At 37.6% G+C, this 21,589-nt stretch overlaps 1 protein-coding gene across 1 annotated transcript in view; it reads left to right on the top strand.

Moving 5' to 3' along the window:
* Positions 1-9,343, top strand: part of SYTL4_3 (synaptotagmin-like 4) — a gene marked incomplete at its 5' end in the record, with an annotated part of 80,650 nt that extends 71,307 nt beyond the window's left edge. The window contains 4 exons of the mRNA XM_035732639.2: positions 2,612-2,765; positions 5,182-5,290; positions 5,911-6,073; positions 8,356-9,343. Of these exons, the coding sequence (XP_035586076.2) occupies positions 2,612-2,765; positions 5,182-5,290; positions 5,911-6,073; positions 8,356-8,633 (704 nt within the window). The 3' untranslated portion in view covers positions 8,634-9,343. The remainder of the gene's footprint in view (positions 1-2,611; positions 2,766-5,181; positions 5,291-5,910; positions 6,074-8,355) is intronic.
* Between the last annotated feature and the right edge of the window lie 12,246 nt (positions 9,344-21,589).

Genomic DNA, 21,589 nt, shown 5'->3' with positions numbered 1-21,589 from the left:
TTTGGTACAATATAGAATTCTCAGCGTAAAGTATTTCAACAAGTTTCCTTTTCTTTCTTCTTGGTCGGTCCTGGCGATAAATATTAAGTGATCGCCAGTTAGATGTTAGCAGTTCAGTAAATGAACATCTGAATAATGTGCATTCTTTTCGCTGTATATTCCCAGCAACCACATTGTCTCTTATTGAGTTTTTTGTAACTTTGACAACGAAAGGTTGTACACTTTTCAGAAACGCAGCAGAATAAGTCATGCGATTAATAAACATGATGATATATTAAAACAAACAAAAATAGATAACTTGTTGAAATATCTAGATGGCAGGAACAGGTAGTCCAGATGCTCAAGCAGGCCGCCCTTGTCTTTTAGACAAAGATCTACTTTATCATTCAATGAAATTCATTTGGTTTAAGTTATTCTTTTTTCTAAAGTAGTTAGTGATCATGTTAGATCTATGTAGACATTTGTGTATTGCCTCCTTTAGTATTTATTTCTGAGAAAAAGAAATAAATATTTCATTTATGATCATACTGTGGTGCGTGCTACTTATATTGATATAAGTAGTATATGACGCGAGTCAGGAATGTAATGTCCAGCAGCAGAAAATGGGGAAGATCAAGAAAGGAAGAGCGGGAATAGACAGCAATTAGGATGGAAATACAAGAACAACAAAGTTCGAGACAATTATTGAACATTTTGCAAATTAAGTATTATAGTATGGGTTTTTTTTATTTTACCAAGTATGAATCAGGTTATCCTCACCTGGGTTCTCCTTCACTACAATGCTTGTGTATCATTGAGAGAAGATCCTTTAGTGGAATGTCTTTAACGGTAAAACATAGCTCTAACAAGTGATGGGTACATTCACAAATTTCAACTTAATTCTTCACTATGTTGCTAATTCACAGTTGCATCGTTTTTCTTTTTTAATTATTTTCTTAGAAACTTTTCATTTACTCTTATGTAATGTATTTGCTTATTTCGCACATATATGCTTGCGGATTTTTATATGTTTCATGATATAAGAGATTTTTTTAAATATTGTGTTCCGAGAATTCTATATTGTAATAACTATAATAACATATTATTATTATTGCCATCACCTGGACGTCAATAAACTAGATAACCAACTTCCGACTCAATTCCGTTAACCTTTGAATAGAATCTAAAAACATTTTCATGAAACTTTTCTATTAAACTTTTGATTGTCAGCTGATCAATTTTCCGTAACTGATTATAAATTTATATTCATTACATAGTTAAGAAGGTTAATAACAGTTCTTTGAATAATTGAAATATGTAAGAGACAAAAAATCCCAAAGCTTCTGAATCATGTACAAAAATGAATTAGAAATTACATTGTTCTTATTTTCAATCCTTTTTTGTTCAATGATTATAGATATATATTTGTAATCTATGTAAGAAATATTTTATTCAAAAACGAAGAATATTTGAGCGAACAATTGTTTTCAATAACTTCATCATCAGCCTCTACAGTTATAAGTCCATAATTATGATATTTTACAAAGGCTTATAACAAAGGACTTATAACTGTAGAGCCTGATGATGAAGTTATTGAAAACAATTGTTCGCTCAAATATTCTTCGTTTTTAAATATTCTATGGGGATTTTTAAACTGCTGAAATTTTTTATTAGTAAGTCCAGTATACAGTTACAGTGTCATTAACACATAAGAAACTAACAAATGGGAGTAAGCAAACTTCTGCATGTAAAAACATAATGTATTTATGAAATTTATCCATAACATAATAGGATTTTATGACAAATTCACACTTATACGGATCAGAAAGTTATAATATGTCTGCCGTTTGAAGTTCTAACAGACTATTATTAAGGAATATTTTATTTTCGACATTACTTACTCACGCCTGTTGCTCCACGTGGAGGAGCAAAGGCTACCCACCAGCATTCTCCATTCAATCCTATACTGGGTAATCCTTTCCAGTTGCTATTCATCCTTCTCATGTCTGAATGAACTTCTCGATGTAGTGTATTCTTCGATCTTTTTCTTTTCCGTTTCCATAAAGGATTCCAGGTAAGCGCTTGCCTCGTGATGCTGTTTGGTGATTTTATCAATGTATACTCTATCTACCAACTCCATCGTCTTTTCATAATTTCATCTTCAGCTGGAAGCTGGTTTGATCTCTTCCATATGAGGCTTTTGTTGATGGTATCCGGCTAATGGACATTGACTTCCGAAGAATCTCGACCTTCACCTTGTGGAGTCATAAGTAATCTGACTGAATATCGTTCAACTCGGAGGACAAAGTTTAAATTGTTTATTTTGTTTATTCTGTTTGGCATTCCTTTTAGCAAGATGTTTTTCTTCTGTATGAGGTTGCTGACCCCATGCCCAACCCTGCTTTTTTACCCAGGCTTGGGACCAGCACTAACCCTAGAAGATCGACAGGCGTTCATTACGTGAAATAAAATACAGAAATCACATTCAAAATTCTCTACATATTTATTTCATTTTTTTAATAAACTCTGCTGACAACTTTATAAGAATTCAGTTTATTTAACCTTACGTATTTGAAAGAATTTTCGAAATATTTTTCACTTAGTTGTATGTTTGTTATAATTAACTTTATAGGTGTAGGATTTTTGCTGGATCCGCAGCTATGGAATAGTTTCTATCCGATCACGCTACTAAACTATTCTTTGGTACACAAGTCAAAGTACAAAAGCGATTCGTGGACAGAGTACAAGAGTGATAATTGTCTCAGAGAGTTTCTTTACAAGACAGTGTGAGTTTCAATAATTTTTTTTATTTTTCTAATTTTAAACTGTAGCAATATTTTAGAATCGTCGATCTTCTGATTTTAATATTTATCACTATTTAAACTGAATTGTAATTGACATGAATCAAAATATGAAACCGCAATTGTCATAGTGAATACTCGTTTACATTATTTCAGGTCTTTATAATTTCAGAAATTATAACATACTGTCAATCTTTTGAAGTACAACAGCTGAGTTACTTTCGCTCATACGTTTCTAATTCATATCAATATCAAGATATTCATACGAATTATTGATATTCCTGTATGAGACTTTTTAATTCATTCATTTTGTTATATAAGGGAATCTATAGCTTCAGTTATTCCATCTTCATCAACGTTCACATTACTTTTGACCATAACGTATGTAAAGTATAGGATAAAACTACAAAATTTCTGTTTGAACATCTAATTCAAAGGTCAAATATGCTTTTAAATGACCGTTATCAACACTATGAATGACGGCAATGATGAAGTATAACTCCTCAGTTAACTTCATACTTTACACTTAGGCTGACCACATCGTACAATTATTATAGTAAACAACCTAGATTCGAAACATCCTGGAAGGATTTATTTGAGTGAATAATTGAATCTTGGAGATCGGCTTTTATACCAACTCCATGAAATAAGTTTATTTCTAAGCTTATATATGTGAATATATATATATATAGTGATATCCGGATGATTAGAAAATCTCTCAACTCACTGTAAGCTACTTGTTCAGGGAATAAATCGTTCAAACGAAGTCCGTTTGTTTTAGCTGAAATAGTCCAGCCTTTTACTGTCAGTCAATTTATTGGCGAATCTTACATATCTTAAGCATGGCAACTATTTACCTAAGTGATAACGGACACCTTAAGCTGGGGATATATGTTTTTCATTGTCTCAAATTAGCTCCAACAGCATTTTTTGGATCCGAATTTAGTAGAATCAATATGTATGGTTAGATTAGTTTCATGATTTCACCATTGTTTTGTAGAACCATAAGTTATCTATATTTGCAAACATACTTCTACCCGAAGTTTTTACTGACGATTTCATTCAGAATAACGATGAAAGCTTCACGACCAAACCATCCAGTTCAGAGAACGAAACTCCATCAAAATATAACCTTGATTGTTTTTGTATAAATGTATATGTATCTATTGCTAACCCCATTTATCACGTCTTTAGCTTATTTTTTCTGGCTATAGACATTGAGTCACGCATGATCAAATCCAGTTGACATGTTTGCCTTCTCTGGTCTTCTTTTCCGCTTCGTTTATTTGATTTTCTGTCTGGATCAACGGGTGCATGAAATATACGTATCTAAAATTCATTCTCGTATTTATCCCGTTATTCTCTAACGCGAATTAAGTCAATAGATATGCATGACGGTAGGCCGCATCTGAATTTCGTTAATATCATCATACGATCAAACCGGTAAATGGGCAACAAAAAGAATATCAAGTGATAAAGTGCAACTTTTTTGGTCAATATATCATGCAATCGTAATTCAAACCTATCGCCTTAAACACAATCAGTAATAAGTGTAGAACAAAATATGTGGATTCATTTTATTTGTTATCTACACCTTATTTCCAGTCAGGAATACTTATACTATAATTATATGTATTATTTTAGTAGTTATTTACACCCGCATACCAGGATGAGTTTAACAGGAATATCACATTTCTAGTAAACTTGTCTAAAATATAACTTTACGTTGGGTTCGAATATGCCAGATTTGAGGCAGTTATCCACAACAGGCCTTGAAAGGTGGTCGCACAATAACGCGAATTGATTGGAGTTAGAGATGTATATCACTAGATACGGGATCAGTGGTTAAGAGGTTAGAGGCTTGGATACGAGATCGATGGTTCTGGTTTCGGCTTATGGTGCGATCGCAGATATACACTTTTGACGAAATAGCTGTTCAGTACTTCCACATTTTTGATGAACATTTGATTATGATCAGTTCGCAGAATAAACTATTGAAATAGATAATTCAAAACTTTATATGTTCGTCTGCTCTTTTAAACTGAAATAGTTTCTCATTAATATTACCACTAGTTTAAATCATATGACAGAAAATAATGTATTTGTACAGAAAGAAAAATTAAATATAAACCGAAAACGCCATTTAACAAACTCATCAAACAGATGATTTACCACGTAAATCTGCTAGTAAAGGCAAAGTTTCAGCTCAACTAGTAAACATTCTTCAAGCTATCTATCATGATAACCAAGAACCAGAAAAATTCAACTGAATCTCACATATCACTATCAATTGTGTGAATGCAAATGTCTATACATTATTCAGTTGTTATCGATCATGTAGTTTACCATCATAAATCACCATATTCAAACTTTTGCTAATTTCTTTGTACAATTTTTTTAGTGGTGATTTCTGTAAAATTTCAAAACAATGCTGGAAGTCAGCTACTGATTACAGTGAAACTGAATATGGTCTTACGCACCAGGTATTTTATTTTATGATTGGAAAACAGGTGAGAATATGTTCATACATGTATGTAGACTATTGTTAGTATCAATAATATCTAATTAATTTCAATAAACATTGGGAAACGTTTCGGATACAGTGATTATTCTCATATATAATATATTTATAGAAAGCCATGATATCCTGAATCAAACATTTAAGCTTTGACCTTTCGGTTTAAAATAGAGAAGGAACAATGAAACTTGGGTTTGTTAAAGAACATAGTAATTCTGACCACATTCAACGAAATTTAACAATTGCTAACATGTTATAGGTAGATTTATGTGAGTTTAATTGATTGATGTGGATTTTTCAACTTCAGCGAAAATAACATTAGCTGCAAAACTATTGAAATTTGAATAAAGGTTTACATAGATCGTGTTATAGTTTAATTCACATCACTGATTCTTGCTGAAAACTTCACAAACGGTTGAAATCATGATTATTAAGATTTATTATTTTGTCCTCTCCATTTTCTCACATCCAAGACGTTAACAAAATCACCTGATTTATACCCAGTCCGTGTTGCAGTAATCTTAAATCGAATTAATTCAAAAATTTGTTGTTTTTTTCATGCCGAATACTAAGAGTTTTTCATTTTTCATTTTCACTTATCTTGTAACGAAGACTAATTGTAGTGAAACATTGGATTATCTTCTAAAATTCAATCAACCGGGAATGAATACTGAAAAATATTTGCAACAGTTATGTACAAACGTTGCAGTTGAAGCTCAAATTATTGCCAGTAAAAATTTTCCAACTGATTTTAGGGATCTGTTCATGGAACAAGGTTTGTTTTCATGTTAATGTGTATTGATGACTAGTTTAAGTTACAGTAGATAGAAAATTCCCATTTAAATCGAGCAGTAGTGTTGCATAATTTTATAGTTTCATAAGTGAATATGAAAATAGTGTCAAGTGATTAAAAGGAGGATGTTGTAATTATAATTAAAAAGGTAATTACTTGTGAAAATTAAAAACATGTAACCTAATGGTTGCCAGACCACATAATATTTAGTAATAATGTAGGCAAAATATTTTAGCAAAGTCAATTTTACGATTTTTGTGTGAAAGTCAAAAGACGAATATCGAAATTGTGTAAACATTCAAAAGGTGAAAGAAATTAGATTGTTGAATAGAATGAAGTGAAACAAAGTTGAGTTATGAGTTACTCTTATTTTGATGGCCAAAATAGAGAGAGGGGTTATACAAACTACTTTCAAGTGGGATGATTAGGTCTATGAATATGAGTTCCAATATCTTCAAAAGTATGTAGATGACTCACACGTAAACCAAGCGGTAAATTTGATGGAATAACATGTGATAACATTAAAAGTTCACTTAATACTTTGTTTTACTAATTGAGCGATAATAAAATTTCAGATAAACTTTAACTGTCATTTACTCAACCAAGATGGATGGTGTAATGCTACACGACGATGGATTTGTTAAATTGTACGCCCTATGTAGACGGGCTTAATAATAAGTATCATTACCAAGGTTTGATTTGATAATTTTGAATAACTTGAGCATTGGGCAGATTGTCGCAAATAAGTAATATATTTGTAATATCCCAATGAGAAGAAAGATCGGATTTTGTGACGTTTCGTGACTAGGTGTAAGCCACTTCTTCAGAGAATAAATAACCAAACTAAAATTAATCCAAGTTTAAATAGTAATAATAATTGTAGAACAGGTGCTTAGACATTTTCATTCGTATCCATGTGCTTATATTTGACACATTCATCTACCTGGAATTACCAAACTTCATAAAAATGGTGAGATGTAAACCACAGCTACTGATATGGTTGTGATCACTAAAGATATAAGCTCTGTAGGACAGTATGAGTTTATGAAGTCGGTGTTAAAACATGAATTACAGCATAGTTAACAAATTTTGAGCACTAATTTAGCTTGTAATAGCCCGAAATTTGACTTCGGTTTAGATGAATAAATGAATATGTCGTGAACATAAATCTCCTGTTTAATTCTGTGTATAACACCTAGGCTGACTCTGTTTGAGCAACGGCTGTAATACGAGCTGTTGTATCCGCGCATCTCATTACTTAGACTTGATAAAAAGGAACCACTGCAATTCGCATGACGCTAAGACTGGTTCGAGTAAACATTTACTAATCCCAGGACAAGACGACGACCTTAGTCGAAAATACACTTATTATGCACCCGTTTTGATTATAAATTAGAACGAAATCACTGAGCATAGTCCATGTTAATTTAACACAAAGAATATTGTGTATTCAATAAACATCACACTCAAAGAAATTAATGTTATACAGAATAAAATATAACTCTGCGAATAAAACAAATATTACACTAAGTAATCTCACATTAAATTGAAAACAGAAGTCGAAATCTGATTTTTCCTTTTTGTTATTCCATCATATGAAGAAGCAAATACGGATTGATTTGGATTTATTTCATACTCAGATAGATATTAAGTTGAAAAGGGGGAAAACAAAGCGAAGCGAAGATGGTAGGCATGCCAACTGCGTAAGTAATAGGTGATTCAGTCTTTATAAACATAAAAGAGATACAGGTAAGCATGCAAACATCCGCGCTAGCATATATACATATGATCAGAGCACGTTCAAGATTACATTTGAGTAATTCGCCAAGTCAGACATGCTGGATATTTTATCCATAGTAAGACTAGAAAAAAGGTTAGAACAAATCAGGGAGGCGCGTGATTACAGATTTGCTATAAGCTATTTATCAAGTCTGTAACCACAATAATTTCAATATAAATCTATGACTTTTAGGTGCAGCGTATGTTTTATCATTCGTATCTTAAGTTTATTGAAATCTCAGATTTTGTAATAGTTAAGACGAATGATTGTCGAATTTACTCACAAGATACAAGGTACACGTAACAAAGGATAATTTATTATCTTTCATATAGAGTGATTTATATCAAAGTAGTTTGTTTATAAGTAGATTCAATGTTATATCAATCAGATACGAAAATATTGAAATCTCCTTTAAACAGATAAATTGAGTTCTGGTGAATAGGATTAATTGAAAGTTTTCACTTTCTTTTTTATTTATTTTCAGTTGGATTTTGTGGTTTGGCAGGATTTTGGCAAATCTGTAAAATTGATTGGTTAATGAAAATTATTTCATGGCAAAATATCATGGGTTGTTATCATAAATTTGATACAGAAGAAATGAATCCAGAAAATTTTGATCCCAATGTATATGGACATTATAAGCGTAGAAGACGTTCAGAACAACTTTTATCCGATGGCCAACAAGCGTGTCTATCACATAGGACAAGTGTAGCAATGACAGCACTGAGTGGATATTTAAGATATTTAATTGAATTTCATTAGATGATAAAATCTATTTTTTGTGTTCAGAAACCATTAAACCAATTCAGAAAAGAATACTAGTTATTGTTTTCTAAATGTAAATTAACTTTGAAAATTGTAATTTAGTAAGATGAACAACTAACTTTGAGTTACCGATATAACTTTTATGATCAAGTATTGTTCGAAACCAAGAAAAATCGAACATCTAGGACTTTCGCAGTGCCCATAAACAATCAAGTTAGGGATAGAATTCGGAGCCCTCAGTTGATTTACATCTCTAACCTCAGTCAGTTTTTGTTATCAGAGACTGCTAAAGAGAACAATACTAAGAATAAACAGCTGTCAGGTGTCCCCTAATTTTCAGTGCTTATTTAGTTGAAGCCAGTTCGTGATCCAAAATACAAATTTGTCAATTTTCTAAAATCTTCCATATTAATAATAATATTCACACATAATTAATTTCAAGAAGTTCATCTCTAGGCTATACTGCTATAAATCGGTAGTGTGTTGTAATTAACCACATACAGTAACTGAATTAGTGTTCTTATTGAAATTAGTTGATCTCAAGTCAGTTGTGCTCAATATACTGAGAAAATGTATCATTAGAAAATTTTGGTAGATAGAATAGAATCATTTGGTCATAAAACAAATACTTTATAGTAGTTATTATTGATAACTAAACGGAATGTAGCGGTAAATAAATCCCCAAAATAAATAGCACTAAGTTTTCGACATTGGATGCTGACCATATGTTTTAGTGGACTCACCTAGCTGAAGGCGCTCGGTCAGGCATCCGCACCAGATCACATGTGGTAACGCCGTGCTCAACATCAACCGCAATCGCTAGCCAGATTAGATCAGAGAATTCCGGTATATTGGTCATCGCCAAATATACTCTTCCGATCTCCTCGACTCTGTCTTTTGATTTCTCTTGGTGGGAACGAAATATATTAGGTGTTACTGGTAGAAGCGTTGTCGAACACTGAATACCTGTGACATCATCATTGGTGAGACCGACGTGATCTGGTACACCTAATTGCAACTGTGAGTCTGTTCCTTTTTGGGATTTTTATAGATCATTGCCTTATTTTTTATTTTTTTTTAAACATTGTGATTTTTTTTTCGTGTTTTTTCTTGGATATATATATATTTTCCCCTCGTTCATTATCGTACTTCATACTTCATCATGACTGAACAGACACCTAAAGTACTCAAGCTTAAGACTTTGTCCCCACCTTCGTTTCAACTGATGCCTTTCTGGCCCGACAACATCGAAGCCTGGTTTTGCTACGCAGAAGCCGACTTCTCCGAGCACGGCGTGATCGACACACGTGCACAATTCCTCTCAGTAGTCAAGGCACTACCGCGCGAATTCAACAGGTACGTAACACCTAGTATGTTTACTAGTGATGTTTCCGATCCTTACGAAATCTTAAAACGCTCGATTCTTAAACGAGGAGATCTAACCGATCGACAAAGGTTAGATCAACTCTTCAATAACATCGACCTGCAACACGGTTCTGCGACAGACATGTTGCAACGGATGAGAGAGGTTATAGGCCTAAGAACTTTCGACGAAGGTCTATTCAAACAACTCTTCTTGTCAAAACTTCCCCAACAGGTGCAAGCAGTTCTGGTCTCGTTCCAGAACAACGGCTTAGACGAGCTAGCTGCATCTGCCGACCGCATTCTAGAAATTACGAAACCTTCTACTACCGAGGTATTTTCAGTCAAAGAAAAGCCTCACACGACTCAGAATGATATAACCGACTTATGTCACACACTCACGCGTTATCTTAGTCTTTGTACCGACCGTAAGAGATCGCGCACACCACGTAGAAGCATTTCTCGTAAGCGATCTGTCTCTAGACCACGAGAGACAGATAACCCCGACTGGTGCTGGTATCATAACCAGTATGGAAAGCTTTCCAGAAATTGCAGAAAACCCTGCAATTTTCCCAACACGAAACCGACTGATTCGAAAAACAATTCGGGAAACTTCCAGGCCGGCACGCGTTAACGGCAACCGTAGCCGGCAAACAAAGCCGTCTGTTATTCGTCACAGATGTGACAACGAGAGTTCGCTACCTCGTCGACACTGGCGCAGAAGTTAGCGTTCTCCCAGCAAATCCTAACGACCGGCTACACGAATCGACCCTAAACTTACAGGCGGCAAACGGAAAACCGATCGCTACGTATGGCAAAAGGTACGTTTACCTTAACGTGGGTTTACGCAAACCCATTCACTGGATTTTCGTTGTTGCAGATGTTTCTATACCAATCATTGGTATGGACCTTCTACAACACCACAATCTGATCATCGATACGCGCAAACGGAGGCTAGTAGACGGGAACACTAATTTGTCCGTTTGCGTAACTTCTTTTACTGGTTGTACAGTATCCCCAGTCACAGTTAAACATATGATAGACCCACTCTATCAACCACTACTCGATAAGTACCCTGGGATACAACAAACTCAACCGAAACTACCGTGTGTAACCAGCAACGTTACACATCACATCACGACTACAGGACCACCTGTATTCTCTAAAGCACGACGACTAGCTCCTGAAAAGCTAAGGTTAGCGAAAAACGAATTCGATCACATGATGGACTTAGGAATCATACGACCGTCAAGTAGCCCATATGCATCTCCGTTGCACATGGTCCCTAAAAAGGACAGCAACGATTGGCGTCCAACTGGTGACTATCGGCGATTGAACGCGAAAACCATTCCCGATCGTTACCCGTTGCCTCACATTCACGATTCGACAGCTACTTTGAAAGGTACAACTGTCTTTTCGAAAATCGACTTGGTTAAAGCGTATAACCAAATCCCTATGGCTACTGACGACATACCGAAAACAGCTATCATAACTCCTTTCGGACTCTATGAATTTTTGCGAATGCCTTTCGGTCTAAGGAATGCTGCTCAAACATTCCAAAGATTCATAGACGACGTTTTTCGAGGTCTCAACTTCGTACACGCGTATGTTGATGACTGTCTAATCGCAAGTCCGGACAGAGAAACACATCTCAAGCATCTGGATCTTGTTTTCGAACGACTTCAAAAACATGGCATTACTGTAAACGTTCAGAAATGCCAATTCGGAACCGACTCGTTAGACTTTCTGGGACACACTATCGATGCTCAAGGCGTTCGACCTCTTAGGACCAAAGTGGCGGCCATTCTGGATTACCCAGAACCGACCACCGTCAAGCAATTACGCACGTTCAACGGCCTGGTAAGTTTCTATAGACGTTTCATACCCAAATGCGCATTACTTATGAAACCTCTGACCGACCAACTTCGTGGAAATGCGAAATCCATTAATTTGGACGACACCGCACGAAAAGCATTCTCCACAGTTAAGGAACTGATTGCTAAAGCAACAATGCTCGCACATCAGGACACCCGAGCACCCATTAGCATCGCAGTAGACGCATCCGACTCAGCAATCGGAGGAGTCTTACAACAATGGGTTAACAACTCCTGGCAACCCTTGGCATTTTTCTCTAGAAGGTTGCTAGACACCGAATCGAGGTACAGCACATTCGGTAGGGAACTCCTAGCTATGTATTGTGCTGTACGGCATTTCCAACACTACATCGAAGGTCGTGAATTCACTCTTTTCACGGACCATAAACCGCTCACTTTCTCGTTAAGCTCTCCTTCTGACAAGTACTCTCCCCGTGAGTCTCGACAACTGGACTACATTTCGCAGTTTACTTCAGATATTCAACACATCTCTGGAGCAAACAATGTAGTTGCAGACGCTTTATCTCGTATAACTTCCTTGAACAGTTTCCAAGGAATCGACCTTCTTAAACTCGCCGAGCTTCAAAAAGAAGACAGTGATCTTCAGCACGAGTTATCGTCCACAACACTTAAACTACGCATCAAACAGATGGGAACAGGTAAGGAAACTCTACTTTGTGACACATCTACAGGTAGGGATCGCCCAATCGTGCCGAAACATTATCGACGCAATGTCTTCAACACATTGCACAAACTTTCGCATCCAGGTGTTCGTGCAACCATCAAGCTTATAGCAGAAAGGTTTTGCTGGTCTGGAATGAATAAAGACGTGAGGGAGTGGGCACGCTCCTGTGTAAGCTGCCAAAAATCTAAGGTTATCAGACACAATAAATGTCCCTTAGGCTCGTTTAAAACTCCCGATGCTCGTTTCGACCATGTTCATTTGGATTTGGTAGGACCTTTACCAGATTCAAATGGATACTCTTATCTCTTAACCTGCGTTGACCGTTTCACTCGATGGCCAGAAGCAGTACCTATTAAGGACATCACTGCTGAAACAGTGGCCCGCACCTTCGTCGAACGATGGGTAGCAAACTTCGGTTGCCCTTCAACCATCACTACAGACCGCGGACGTCAGTTTGAATCTGATCTTTTCCGTCGTCTGACCACACTTTTAGGAATCACTCGCTTCCGAACGACCGCCTACCATCCACAAACAAACGGGTTGGTAGAACGTTTTCACCGACAACTGAAAGCTTCGCTATCAGCTGCAAACGTTTCACAATGGACCGACGCTCTTCCACTCGTCTTACTAGGTATCCGCAATGCAGTGAAAGCTGACATTGGATACACTGCGGCTCAACTCGTTTATGGAACGACACTTCGACTTCCAGGAGAATTCGTGGATCCTTCATCCTCTTCAATGAACATGGATCTAACCTCCTACACGAACAGGCTTACAAACGCAATGCGTTCAGTTAAACCTGCTTTCACTCGACCTCAATCAACTGATGTTTTCGTTCAACCTGACTTACGATATAGTACACACGTTTTCGTTCGTCGAGACTCGCATCGACGACCATTCGAATCAGCATACGAAGGACCCTTCAAAGTTCTTCAACGTGAATCTAAGTACTATATAGTCGATAAGAACGGAACCAACGATAGCATCAGCATCGATCGCTTAAAAGCAGCGTATTTAGAAGGAAATCCTATCTACGTGGATTTTCCTTCGGTACAATCGAACGACACGACTCCGACACTTACAATACCTCATCCGACAACCAACACACACGATGATACTTCGACAGTATCCGAAAATAAACTTAAAACGACGCGTTCTGGAAGAAGGGTGAGATTTCCAGAACATTTAAACGACTATTGCACGTAAGGCACTTCTCGACATTGTATATTATTTTTTTTAAAAAAAAACAATTTTAATATGCTTATATATTTTTATTTCTATTTAAAAAAAAACAAAACAAAAAATCAATTTTTTTTAACGCTATTACGTGTTCATGAGTTTATTTTCCATTTTTTTTTCTCTGACATTGTGCTTTTACACACATACGAGTGTATTTCGACATGCACTTACATTTTATTTTTCTTTTCCAGGACGGCTGGAAAAGAACGATGACGTTTATGAGGATCCGAAATTTTCATTGTACATTTTCTTTTTTTACTATGTTGAACCTCCGTCCCATATAGTAAGGAAAGACGACCAGACGCTGCTAAATTTAGTAAGCTATCAGAAGAGTGTTTACCAACGACAAACTCGATGGGTTTAAACTTCTGGCTGGCCACGTCTTAGGGTCGTCACTGCCCCACTAGGGGGGGAGTGATCTGTAGCGGTAAATAAATCCCCAAAATAAATAGCACTAAGTTTTCGACATTGGATGCTGACCATATGTTTTAGTGGACTCACCTAGCTGAAGGCGCTCGGTCAGGCATCCGCACCAGATCACATGTGGTAACGCCGTGCTCAACATCAACCGCAATCGCTAGCCAGATTAGATCAGAGAATTCCGGTATATTGGTCATCGCCAAATATACTCTTCCGATCTCCTCGACTCTGTCTTTTGATTTCTCTTGGTGGGAACGAAATATATTAGGTGTTACTGGTAGAAGCGTTGTCGAACACTGAATACCTGTGACATCATCAGGAATATTATGTGGACTAAGAAATATGAATATGAAATTAAGAACATTTTATAGAGAGGAGTAACGTAAAGGTACAAATAAAAATGGTAGGAGTGGAGGTAAGTTTATTATATTTCGCTAACAAGGCCAATTCAATCATGAATGTTACAACACTTGTGGACCAGAGTAAACACAGGGGTTGAATATCTCTCTTTTGAAAATGTGTACATAAATTTGACTTTCTGGACTTAATCCCCATATTTTCTTCTGTATAAAAGGGGCATAGTCTTGAGTCTTTTGGCAAATAATCCTTGACTTAGTATATAATTGAAAACAACCTCTTTTTTTCTGATATGACGTTTACTATTTACCAAATGAGAAAGTTTGTTATTATTTACAGATTCTATGAACCATTTTTCCTAATCAACCCAGTACATGTTCTTCAGGACTTAGGAAAAAGACCATCTGTTCACGTGACTAGCTTCACAGAAACAATTAAATACATAGGCGCACATTTGTGAGATATTCATTGGTAATTTATTCCTACATGATTAAATCCTTAAAGACTTGGTTTAGAAGTTGACGGGTAATTTAACGACACTGACTTCATTTCGATAGATCTACTAGATCGGTGCATTAAAATATTACTAGCTATGTCTTTTTGAAACTTAAGTATCGGATGTAAGGTTTTGTTACACATTACATTGTCTCGAACCTTGCATCCGATACGTACTTCTAATTTAAATATGATCAGATGCTCATTTTATAGTAACATTATATTTAATTCCCCTACATTTTAGTCTACATTGTCTTCATTAACATATAATTCGAATTATCTGACTGTCATCCGTTTTCTAAACCTTTTTTATCCTTCTGTTCTTACCTTATGTTATAAAGGACAAACAAAATAATAGATTTCTAGGTATGTGTATATAGCGACTCACGTGCAAATGGGTTTATTCTCATTTAACTCAGTTAAGCCCTTTTGCTAACTTATTTAGCGGACAAAGCCATCCGCACTATAACAATTTATTGTTACTTACTTACACCTGTTACTCCTCGTGAAGGAGCATAGGTCGCTCACCAGCATTCTCCATCCAACCCTGTCCTGGGCAATCCTTTCCAGCTCCTTCCAGTTGTAATTCATCCTTTTCATATCTGCTTCTATTATCCGACGTAATGTGTTCTTTGGCCTTCCTCTTTTCCGCTTCCCTTCAGGATTCCAAGTTAGAGCTTGCCTCGTGATGCAGTTTGACGATTTGCGTAATGTATGTCCTATCCATTTCCATCGTCTTTTCCTAATTTCCTCTTCAGCTGGAAGTTGGTTTGTTCTCTCCCACAGAAGGCTATTGCTGATGGTATCCGGCCAATGGATGTTGAGTATCTTGCGTAGACAGCTATTTATAAATACTTGTACTTTCTTGATTGTGGTTGTTGTAGTTCTCCAAGTTTCAGCTCCATACAGTAGAATTGCCTTGACGTTCGTATTGAAGATTCTCACTTTGATATTGGTTGAAAGTTGTTTTGAGTTCCATATGTTCTTCAATTGTAGGAATGCGGCCCTTGCTTTGCCAATCCTCGCCTTTACGTCTGCATCTGAACCTCCATGTCTATCGACGATGCTTCCCAGATATGTGAAGGATTCTACATCTTCCAGAGTTTCGCCATCAAGGGTGATTGGATTGCTGTTCTCCGCTTTGAATTTGAGGACCTTGGTTTTCCCTTTGTGTATGCTGAGGCCTACTGATGCAGAGACTGCTGCTACATTGGCTGTCTTTATCTGAATCTGTTCACGTGTACGTGATAGGAGGGCTAGGTCATCTGCGAAGTCCAGATCGTCTAATTGGTTCTGAGCTGTCCATTGTATTCCGTGTTTTCCTTCAGATGTCGAGGTCTTCATAATCCAGTCGACCACCAGAAGAAAGAGGAAGGGAGAGAGTAAACAGCCTTGTCTGACTCCGCTCCTTACTTGGAATGCATCTGTCAGCTGTCCTCCATGCACTACTTTGCACTGTAGTCCGTCGTATGAGTTCCGGATAATATTGACAATCTTCTCAGGAACTCCGTAGTGTCGAAGAAGTTTCCATAATGTCCTCCTATCTACACTGTCGAATGCCTTTTCATAATCAATGAAGTTGATGTATAGTGACGAGTTCCACTCAACTGATTGTTCGACGATGATCCGTAGTGTTGCAATTTGGTCTGTGCACGACCGATCCTTTCGGAATCCAGCTTGTTGATCTCGAAGTTGGGCATCTACTGCATCCTTCATCCGGTTCAGCAACACCCTGTTGAAGACTTTCCCTGGTATTGACAGTAGTGTAATGCCTCTGTAGTTTTCACATTTGCTCAGATCTCCTTTCTTTGGAATCTTGATGAGGTGTCCTTCTTTCCAGTCCATTGGCACTTGTTCCTCCTCCCAAATCTTTTTGAATAGAGGGTAAAGCATGCTTGTGGTTACTTCGACGTCTGATTTCAGTGCTTCAGCTGGTATGTTGTCGGGTCCTGCTGCTTTCCCGTTCTTGATTTGTCTGACGGCCATTCTAATTTCTTCCGTCGTTGGTGGGTTGACATCTATAGGAAGATCTGTGTGTGCTGCTTCGATGTTCGGTGGATTCATTGGAGCCGGCCTATTCAGGAGTTCCTCGAAGTATTCTACCCATCTGTTTCGCTGTTGTTGAATTTCAGTGATTGGCTTGCCTTCTTTGTCTTTGACCGGCCTCTCTGGTTTACTGTATTTCCCTGATAGTTTCTTCGTTGTATCGTAGAGCTGTTTCATATTTCCTTCTCTAGCAGCTTTTTCTGCCGTCGTTGCTAATTCTTCCACGTATTTCTTCCTGTCGGCTCTAATGCTCCTCTTCACTTGCTTGTTTGCTTCTATGTATTCAGCTTGTGCTTGGACTTTCTCTGCTCGTGTTCGGCTGTTGTTAATTGCTGTCTTCTTGTTCTTCCTTTCTTTGATCTTGTCCAGTGTTTCTATAGAGATCCATTCCTTATGATGGTGTTTCTTTAGGCCCAGAACCTCTTGACACGTTGAAGTCAATGTTTCTTTGATGCCTTTCCAGTTGTCCTCCATGGTGGTTTCTTCTTCCTTCAGTAGATCTTGAAAGGCTTGGAATCTGTTGTTGAGAGCTATCTTGAATTCATTGAGTTTGTCAGTATCTCGAAGGAAGGCTGTATTGAACCTTTGTATTGCTGTTTGTCCACTTGTCCAGTTCTTTTTTAGCTTCAGTTTCAAATTGGCTACAACTAGGTGGTGATCTGAAGCTACGTCAGCTCCTCTCCTGGTTCTCACATCTTCCATTGTCCTTCGGAATTTTTGTTGATGCAAATATGGTCTATCTGGTTCTCTGTAGTGTGGTCCGGTGAGATCCATGTAGCCTTGTGTATACGTTTGTGTGGAAATATTGTGCCTCCTATGACTAATTTGTTGAATGCACACAAATTTGCAAATCTTTCTCCATTTTCGTTCCTCTCTCCCAGTCCATGTCGTCCCATAATATCTTCATATCCAGTGTTGTCTATTCCGACCTTGGCATTTAGATCTCCCATCAGAATGGTGAGGTCCTTTCTTGAGCATTTCTCTATGATTGACTGCAGCCGCTCGTAGAATTGATCTTTAATGTCGTCGTTGCTATCATTGGTGGGTGCATAACATTGGATAATATTCATTAAGATCCCCTCCTTCTTTGTTTTGAATGATGCTTTGATGATTCTGGATCCGTGAGATTCCCATCCTACAAGTGCATTTCGTGCTACTTTGGACAGCATTAGAGCAACTCCCTGTGTGTGTGGAGCATTTTCCTCTTCGTGACAGGAGTATAGCAGCATCTCTCCCGTAGCTAGCCTTTTCTGTCCAGCTTGAGTCCAGTGGGTTTCGCTGATTCCCAGTACTGCCAAGTTGTATCTCCTCATTTCCGTTGCTATTTGGCTGGTCTTCCCGGTTTCCCACATTGTTCTAACGTTCCATGTACCTATAAAAATTTTTGCTCTGGTTGTTAGAAGGGGCATCGGCCTCGTGGCTTCCGAAGGAATTCGGCTTTCACCATGAAGCGTCATAATTCTTCTAAATGAAGACCTTCTAACTCCCAGGGCAGAGTTAAAATGGTTTGAATTATTTTTTCTGGTAAGCGTTTTTTAGCGAGTTAGTTTTCTACGGGATGGGGACGCTAACCCCATGCCCAACCCTCCTCCTTTACCCGGGCTTGGGACCGGCAGTAACTCTAGAAGAGCTACAGGCGGAGTTAACAATTTATTGTACCATTATTATTATTTTGTGCTTGTATGAAATACGCATGCTTAAATATTGCTTACGGCCTACGCATTTATTCACTCTGCTAGTCTCACTACTAACCGCTTATTTGATTCGATTACTCATTAATTTCACATGCTATATATATGTCCACGTTATTCATATGGCTGACTCTGCTTTCTCGCTCACTTGATTGTACTCGATTACTTACATTCGCTCAGTCACTCGCTTGCCTGTTTGCCGTTCGACACAACTCTTAATGCTCGTTTAATGCATCTGTAATTTTGGACATCTGTGTGTGTGGTCTCGAAATAAACGTAATCAACGCTTCGTATTCGCCTTCTGAATAATATACCGTTGGGGTTAAATAGGACGGTTATCAAGACGAATTGTATACGAAGTTTAAGGGATATATCGAATACCAACCACCACATAATTGGCGATCCCGACGCGCGAACACGAAACAATCTTGAGCGACATAATCCAATTCCTAAAATCCAACGTACTCGATTACAATTGTAACTATCATTTGGATTATAATTATAACTGTGGATTTATTATCTCATTATTTTAATTATACGTACATTATCTCACAAACATTATAGAACATAACGATAATATTCATAATAAACAACGATATTTTTACAAACAATTGATATTTTGGTGCAATTTAGTAAGTCCGTTCTTGGTTATAAATTGTACCATTTGTTTTTATCGACTCGCTTTTCTCTGTAACATTCGCATTATATTCGTGTACTTTTTGATCTTTATAAATATGTCTTTAAGTAACGATACAATAGAACTTTCCCAAACGCCGTCCGTGAGGTCCATTAATGTAACTATTCCTCCTTTTAAGGTCACAGATCCTCAACTTTGGTTTATCAGACTTGAACATTACTTTGTAGCTAATCGTGTTCATACACAGCGAGATAAATTTGGCCACGCGAGCTCGCTACTTCCAGATGAAGTAACAGATAATGTACGGGAGATTTTAATCAAGCCAGACATAGAAAAGCCATACGACGCATTAAAACAGGCAGTGATTAAAGCCGTCTCATTAAGCGACCGGCAAGCCATCGAACAACTTCTCAGTCAAGTGCAGATAGGAGATAGGACTCCATCTCAACTAAAAAACTACATGAGAAGCATAATCGATGACAGAAAAGTAGATAAAAACATATCTTATCAGTTGTGGTTACGACGACTTCCAGCGAACGTGCAGCAGATCCTTGCGGTTGAGGACAGCGATGTCGATATAGACAACATCGCTAAAATAGCCGATAGGATTTATGAGAGAATGAAACAAACGAGTCCGCAAAGGCATAGTACCACAATAGATGGACGAATCGATGCATTACAAAAGGAGATTAATGTTTTATGCCACAAGCTGACGAAACTAAATCAGAGCGATACGCAAAGGGGATGGTCACGAAGTAGATCGAGGGAAAGAAGTCGATCACGTTCTAGGAGACGCTCAGCTCCTACAATATGTTGGTACCATCAAACTTTCGGCGATAAAGCTCGAAACTGTAGATCACCATGTAAATTCAAACGAACACACCGATTGTCGATAACCGCCGCAACAACTACAACAGCTCCTAGAAACAGTCGTTTATTTTACGTTCAGGATAGAGTAACAGGCGCTCAATTCTTAGTGGATACGGGAGCAGAAGTAAGCGTCGTGCCTCCAGTAAGTAACGAAACACGAAATATCGATACAGTGCTAACGCTTAAGGCAGCAAACAAATCCGATATAAAAACATATGGCAAGCGAAAAGTAACCTTGAATTTCGGTCGTGCTACCTCATTCCGCTGGGAATTCATTATCGCAGATGTATCCGTACCTATAATTGGTATTGATTTCTTAAAGAATTTTGACTTACTAGTGGATACCCGACGAAACCGGCTCGTGAACGGCGACCATTCAGTAGTGATAAGAGGAGTGACGACTGATCACGCATCCATGAATTTAGTAGTGTCAAAAGACAAAAACGAGCCATATAGATCGCTTCTAAACGAGTATGCCGATCTGACGAAGGTATCATACGATAACAGAGATCTTAAACATACGGTACAGCATCATATTATAACGAAAGGTCCACTGACTAAATCACGACCACGAAGGCTAGACCCGAAAAGGTTGAATGTCGCGAAACGAGAGTTCGAAAAGTTGACGAAGCTTGGTATCATAAGACCTTCTAATAGTCCCTGGGCGTCCTCATTGCATATGGTTTCGAAGAAGAATGGGGAAATCAAACCATGTGGAGACTATAGAGCCCTTAACAAGCAAACGATAGCGGACAGATATCCGATACCACATATCCACGACATTACTACCAATATGGAAGGTGCCACGATATTTTCGAAAATCCATCTCGTTCGAGCTTATTACCATATTCCCGTAGCGGCAGAAGATATATCTAAAACGGCTATAACTACTCCATTTGGGTTATTCGAGTTTTTGCGAATGCCCTTCGGATTAACTAATGCAGCCCAAACCTTCCAAAGATTCATCGATCAGGTTGTCAGGGGTTTGACAGGAGTTCACGCATATATCGATGATATACTAGTAGCTAGCTCTACCAGGGAAGAACATCTACAACATTTACGACAGTTGTTTACGAAACTTCAAGAACATGGCGTCACTATTAACGTAGAAAAATGTGAATTTGGAAAGGAATCATTGCAATTCCTAGGTCATATGATAAATTCACATGGTATCATGCCAGTTCCGACAGAAGTTGCTGCTATTCGTAATTATCCGTTGCCCGATTCACAAAGAAAATTACGAAGATTCTTGGGGCTAATAAACTATTATAGACGAT

This window comes from Schistosoma haematobium, chromosome ZW, assembly GCF_000699445.3.
Source record: "Schistosoma haematobium chromosome ZW, whole genome shotgun sequence".
Taxonomy (NCBI): domain Eukaryota; kingdom Metazoa; phylum Platyhelminthes; class Trematoda; order Strigeidida; family Schistosomatidae; genus Schistosoma; species Schistosoma haematobium.
The sequence above is the reverse complement of the archived record's forward strand: the minus strand, read 5'-3'. Positions and strand labels throughout refer to the sequence as shown.